Raw genomic sequence first — 7500 nt, forward strand, 5'->3', positions numbered from 1 at the left:
TGATGATAGTGGTGATGATGATGATGATGATGATGATGATGGTGATGATGATGATAGTGATGATGATGATGATGATGATGATAGTGATGATAGTGATAGTGGTGGTGATGATGATGGTGATGATGATGATGATGATAGTGATGATGATGATGATGATGATGATGATGATGATGATGATGGTGATGATGATGGTGATGATGATGCTAATAGTGATGATGATGATGATAGTGATGATGATGATGATGATGATGATGATGATGCTGATGATGGTGATGATGATGGTAGTGATGATGATGATGATGATAGTGATGATGATGATGATGATGGTGATGATGATGCTAATAGTGGTGATGATGATGATGGTAGTGATGATGATGATAGTGATGATGATGATGATGATGATGATGGTGCTGATGATGATGATGATGATGATGATGATGGTGATGATGCTAATAGTGGTGATGATGATGATGCTGATAATAGTGATGATGATGATAGTGATGATGATGATGATGATGATGATGATGATAGTGATGATGATGATGATGATAGTGATGATGATAGTGATGATGGTGATGATGATGATGACAGTGGTGATGATGATGATGATAGTGGTGACGATGATGATGATGATGATAGTGATGATGATGATAGTGGTGATGATGATGATGATGATGATGATGATGATGATGATGATGATGATGGTGATGAATTATGTGTTACAGGAACATGATGCACGTGACCTACGAGGAGCGGGACCTGTCCTTCACCGTAGACGGTTACCAAGCCAACCCCAAACTGTCCGTCATTGTCCTTCATCCAAATAGGACATGGGAGAAGGTAACAATGTTTTTAATCAGTATTTATTTAACTGTTTAATTTAATGTATTTTTTTACCATTAAACTGTAGGAGAAAAACACCAAGGGCCAGTGGTGGAGGTTATGTCCAGGTATAAGACCCAGTATACCCAGTTTAGTTTCAGTGGGCGTTGGGTACACTCACTTGTTAATCCCTACTGATAGGTATCATAGTAGTGTAGTGGAGATATAAGACCCAGTATACCCAGTTTAGTTTCAGTGGGCGTTGGGTACACTCACTTGTTAATCCCTACTGATAGGTATCATAGTAGTGTAGTGGAGATATAAGACCCAGTATACCCAGTTTAGTTTCAGTGGGTGTTGGGTACACTCACTTGTTAATCCCTACTGATAGGTATCATAGTAGTGTAGTGGAGATATAAGACCCAGTATACCCAGTTTAGTTTCAGTGGGTGTTGGGTACACTCACTTGTTAATCCCTACTGATAGGTATCATAGTAGTGTAGTGGAGGTATAAGACCCAGTATACCCAGTTTAGTTTCAGTGGGCGTTGGGTACACTCACTTGTTAATTCCTACTGATACGTATCATAGTAGTGTAGTGGAGGTATAAGACCCAGCATACCCAGTTTAGTTTCAGTGGGTGTTGGGTACACTCACTTGTTAATTCCTACTGATACGTATCATAGTAGTGTAGTGGAGATATACTACGGATTACTGTTGTAGTACAGTAGAGAAATCATGAGCCGGTTGGGTAGGAAAGACATTCAACTGATGACATCGACCAGTGAAATGCTAACGAAGGCATCAACGGGGTGTGAAAACCAGGTGTTGGAAAGACATTCAACTGATGACATCTACCAGTGAAATGCTAACGAAGGAAACAACGGGTGTGAAAACCAGGTGTTGGAAACCATTCAACTGATGACATCTACCAGTGAAATGCCAACGAAGGAAACAACGGGTGTGAAAACCAGGTGTTGGAAAGACATTCAACTGATGACATCTACCAGTGAAATGCTAACGAAGGAAACAACGGGTGTGAAAACCAGGTGTTGGAAACCATTCAACTGATGACATCGACCAGTGAAATGCTAACGAAGGAAACAACGGTTGTGAAAACCAGGTGTTGGAAAGACATTCAACTGATGACATCGACCAGTGAAATGCTAACGAAGGCAACAACGGGTGTGAAAACCAGGTGTTGGAAAGACATTCAACTGATGACATCGACCAGTGAAATGCTAACGAAGGAAACAACGGGTGTGAAAACCAGGTGTTGGAAACCATTCAACTGATGACATCGACCAGCGAAATGCTAACGAAGGAAACAACGGTTGTGAAAACCAGGTGTTGGAAAGACATTCAACTGATGACATCGACCAGTGAAATGCTAACGAAGGCAACAACGGGTGTGAAAACCAGGTGTTGGAAAGACATTCAACTGATGACATCGACCAGTGAAATGCTAACGAAGGAAACAACGGGTGTGAAAACCAGGTGTTGGAAAGACATTCAACTGATGACATCGACCAGTGAAATGCTAACGAAGGCAACAACGGGTGTGAAAACCAGGTGTTGGAAAGACATTCAACTGATGACATCGACCAGTGAAATGCTAACGAAGGAAACAACGGGTGTGAAAACCAGGTGTTGGAAACCATTCAACTGATGACATCGACCAGTGAAATGCTAACGAAGGAAACAACGGGTGTGAAAACCAGGTGTTGGAAAGACATTCAACTGATGACATCGACCAGTGAAATGCTAACGAAGGCAACAACGGGTGTGAAAACCAGGTGTTGGAAAGACATTCAACTGATGACATCGACCAGTGAAATGCTAACGAAGGAAACAACGGGTGTGAAAACCAGGTGTTGGAAAGACATTCAACTGATGACATCGACCAGTGAAATGCTAACGAAGGAAACAACGGGTGTGAAAACCAGGTGTTGGAAAGACATTTCAACTGATGACATCGACCAGTGAAATGCTAACGAAGGAAACAACGGGTGTGAAAACCAGGTGTTGGAAACCATTCAACTGATGACATCTACCAGTGAAATGCTAACGAAGGCAACAACGGGTGTGAAAACCAGGTGTTGGAAAGACATTTCAACTGATGACATCGACCAGTGGAATGCCAACGAAAGAAACAACGGGTGTGAAAACCAGGTGTTGGAAAGACCTTCAACTGATGACATCTACCAGTGAAATGCTAACGAAAGAAACAGCGGGTGTGAAAACCAGGTGTTGGAAAGACCTTCAACTGATGACATCTACCAGTGAAATGCTAACGAAGGCAACAACGGATGTGAAAACCAGGTGTTGGAAAGACATTCAACTGATGACATCGACCAGTGAAATGCTAACGAAGGCAACAACGGGTGTGAAAACCAGGTGTTGGAAAGACATTCAACTGATGACATCGACCAGTGAAATGCTAACGAAGGCAACAACGGGTGTGAAAACCAGGTGTTGGAAACCATTTAGTCCACATGACGTTGACAAATACTTCACGCTTAGCACACATAAGTAACCAGTGACCTGAGGTTTAAATGCAACAGTGTTTCACACGCTGACGTTATGTCTGACAGCAGTAGGCACCCCAAAGAGATGTCTGAGAACAGGAAGCACCCCAAAGAGATGTCTGAGAACAGGAAGCACCCCAAAGAGATGTCTGAGAACAGGAAGCACACCAAAGAGACGTCTGACAACAGGAAGCACACCAAAGAGACGTCTGACAACAGGAAGCACACCAAAGAGACGTCTGACAACAGGAAGCACACCAAAGAGATGTCTGACAGCAGTAGGCACCCCAAAGAGATGTCTGAGAACAGGAAGCACACCAAAGAGACGTCTGACAACAGGAAGCACACCAAAGAGACGTCTGACAACAGGAAGCACACCAAAGAGACGTCTGACAACAGGAAGCACACAAAAGAGATGTCTGACAATAGCAGGCACACAAAAGAGATGTCTGACAACAGGAAGCACACCAAAGAGATGTCTGACAACAGGAAGCACACCAAAGAGATGTCTGACAATAGCAGGCACACGAAAGAGATGTCTGACAGCAGGAAGCACACCAAAGAGATGTCTGACAACAGCAAGCACCCCAAAGAGATGTCTGACAACAGGAAGCACACCAAAGAGATGTCTGACAACAGGAAGCAACACCAAAGAGATGTCTGACAATAGCAGGCACACGAAAGAGATGTCTGACAACAGGAAGCACACCAAAGAGATGTCTGACAACAGGAAGCACCCCAAAGAGATGTCTGACAACAGGAAGCACACCAAAGAGATGTCTGACAACAGGAAGCACACCAAAGAGATGTCTGACAACAGCAAGCACCCCAAAGAGATGTCTGACAACAGCAGGCACACTGCAATAAAACAAACACAGTTCCACTCACCAGATGATGATCATTTGGAACTCAACTTCCTGTTGAAAGTTATTCTTGAAAAGGAACAAGCTAACAAAATTAGCAACAACATCTTCTTCGGTAACACCTGCTGCAGACGCAGCAAACTAGCCTACAACGAAAACTAGCTAGCTAGCCCTGTGGGAAAGCTACTGCCCCCTATTGCACAGTGACCTGCTGTCCCACCCATTAGGTCAAAATGTGATTGGTTTATTCCACTGTCACAACAGTCAAAAAGTTCTAATGCAGTTGATTGGCAGATTCCTTCTATCTAGCTTCCGATGGCCAAGCCAATGGCTGACTTGTAGTTAGCTAGACTTATCTACCCAGAGACTAGCAAATAAAACTCCTGATTGTATCTCTTTGAAAACAATAATATAGTTAGAATTCTTCTTCTTATTATTATTATTTAAACATCATTAGCCCTTTCTCTAAAGGAGTAGAAGGCCCATTGTCTCCCACTGTGTTATTATACATCATTAGCCCTTTCTCTAAAGGAGTAGAAGGCCCATTGTGTTATTATACATCATTAGCCCTTTCTCTAAAGGAGTAGAAGGCCCCACAGTGTTATTATACATCATTAGCTCTTTCTCTAAAGGAGTAGAAGGACCCACTGTGTTATTATACATCATTAGCCCTTTCTCTAAAGGAGTAGAAGGCCCATTGTCTCCCACTGTGTTATTATACATCATTAGCCCTTTCTCTAAAGGAGTAGAAGGCCCCACTGTGTTATTATACATCATTAGCCCTTTCTCTAAAGAAGTAGAAGGCCCATTGTCTCCCACTGTTATTATACATCATTAGCCCTTTCTCTAAAGGAGTAGAAGGCCCATTGTCTCCCACTGTGTTATTATACATCATTAGCCCTTTCTCTAAAGGAGTAGAAGGCCCATTGTCTCCCACTGTGTTATTATACATCATTAGCCCTTTCTCTAAAGGAGTAGAAGGCCCATTGTCTCCCACTGTGTTATTATACATCATTAGCCCTTTCTCTAAAGGAGTAGAAGGCCCATTGTCTCCCACTGTGTTATTATACATCATTAGCCCTTTCCCTAAAGGAGTAGAAGGCCCATTGTCTCCCACTGTGTTATTATACATCATTAGCCCTTTCTCTAAAGGAGTAGAATGCCCCACTGTGTTATTATACATCATTAGCCCTTTCTCTAAAGGAGTAGAAGGCCCCACTGTGTTATTATACATCATTAGCCCTTTCTCTAAAGGAGTAGAATGCCCCACTGTGTTATTATACATCATTAGCCCTTTCCCTAAAGGAGTAGAAGGCCCATTGTCTCCCACTGTGTTATTATACATCATTAGCCCTTTCTCTAAAGGAGTAGAAGGCCCATTGTCTCCCACTGTGTTATTATACATCATTAGCCCTTTCTCTAAAGGAGTAGAAGGCCCATTGTCTCCCACTGTGTTATTATACATCATTAGCCCTTTCTCTAAAGGAGTAGAAGGCCCATTGTCTCCCACTGTGTTATTATACATCATTAGTCCTTTCTCTAAAGGAGTAGAATGCCCCACTGTGTCATTATACATCATTAGCCCTTTCTCTAAAGGAGTAGAAGGCCCATTGTCTCCCACTGTGTTATTATACATCATTAGCCCTTTCTCTAAAGGAGTAGAATGCCCCACTGTGTTATTATACATCGTTAGCCCTTTCTCTAAAGGAGTAGAATGCCCCACTGTGTTATTATACATCATTAGCCCTTTCTCTAAAGGAGTAGAATGCCCCACTGTGTTATTATACATCATTAGCCCTTTCTCTAAAGGAGTAGAATGCCCCACTGTGTTATTATACATCATTAGCCCTTTCTCTAAAGGAGTAGAATGCCCCACTGTGTTATTATACATCATTAGCCCTTTCTCTAAAGGAGTAGAATGCCCCACTGTGTTATTATACATCATTAGCCCTTTCTCTAAAGGAGTAGAATGCCCATTGTCTCCCACTTTGTTATTATACATCATTAGCCCTTTCTCTAAAGGAGTAGAAGGCCCATTGTCTCCCACTGTGTTATTATACATCATTAGCACTTTCTCTAAAGAAGTAGAATGCCCCACTGTGTTATTATACATCATTAGCCCTTTCTCTAAAGGAGTAGAAGGCCCATTGTCTCCCACTGTGTTATTATACATCATTAGCCCTTTCTCTAAAGGAGTAGAAGGCCCATTGTCTCCCACTGTGTTATTATCCATCATTAGCCCTTTCTCTAAAGGAGTAGAAGGCCCATTGTCTCCCACTGTGTTATTATACATCATTAGCCCTTTCTCTAAAGGAGTAGAAGGCCCATTGTCTCCCACTGTGTTATTATACATCATTAGCCCTTTCTCTAAAGGAGTAGAAGGCCCCACTGTGTTATTATACATCATTAGCCCTTTCTCTAAAGGAGTAGAAGGCCCATTGTCTCCCACTGTGTTATTATACATCATTAGCCCTTTCTCTAAAGGAGTAGAAGGCCCATTGTCTCCCACTGTGTTATTATACATCATTAGCCCTTTCCCTAAAGGAGTAGAAGGCCCATTGTCTCCCACTGTGTTATTATACATCATTAGCCCTTTCTCTAAAGGAGTAGAATGCCCCACTGTGTTATTATACATCATTAGCCCTTTCTCTAAAGGAGTAGAAGGCCCCACTGTGTTATTATACATCATTAGCCCTTTCTCTAAAGGAGTAGAATGCCCCACTGTGTTATTATACATCATTAGCCCTTTCCCTAAAGGAGTAGAAGGCCCATTGTCTCCCACTGTGTTATTATACATCATTAGCCCTTTCTCTAAAGGAGTAGAAGGCCCATTGTCTCCCACTGTGTTATTATACATCATTAGCCCTTTCTCTAAAGGAGTAGAAGGCCCATTGTCTCCCACTGTGTTATTATACATCATTAGCCCTTTCTCTAAAGGAGTAGAAGGCCCATTGTCTCCCACTGTGTTATTATACATCATTAGTCCTTTCTCTAAAGGAGTAGAATGCCCCACTGTGTCATTATACATCATTAGCCCTTTCTCTAAAGGAGTAGAAGGCCCATTGTCTCCCACTGTGTTATTATACATCATTAGCCCTTTCTCTAAAGGAGTAGAATGCCCCACTGTGTTATTATACATCATTAGCCCTTTCTCTAAAGGAGTAGAATGCCCCACTGTGTTATTATACATCATTAGCCCTTTCTCTAAAGGAGTAGAATGCCCCACTGTGTTATTATACATCATTAGCCCTTTCTCTAAAGGAGTAGAATGCCCCACTGTGTTATTAT

The 7500-nt window shown here is 42.1% G+C and overlaps 1 protein-coding gene across 1 annotated transcript in view; it reads left to right on the forward strand.

Moving 5' to 3' along the window:
- Window positions 1–7500, forward strand: part of LOC118940215 (glutamate receptor ionotropic, NMDA 2A) — a 196699-nt gene that overhangs the window by 106645 nt on the left and 82554 nt on the right. The window contains exon 8 of the mRNA XM_090194736.1: window positions 726–840. Within this exon, the coding sequence (XP_090050862.1) occupies window positions 726–840 (115 nt within the window). The remainder of the gene's footprint in view (window positions 1–725; window positions 841–7500) is intronic.

Source organism: Oncorhynchus mykiss, chromosome 13 (assembly GCF_057628025.1).
Source record: "Oncorhynchus mykiss isolate SJ-2025 chromosome 13, ASM5762802v1, whole genome shotgun sequence".
NCBI lineage: Eukaryota > Metazoa > Chordata > Actinopteri > Salmoniformes > Salmonidae > Oncorhynchus > Oncorhynchus mykiss.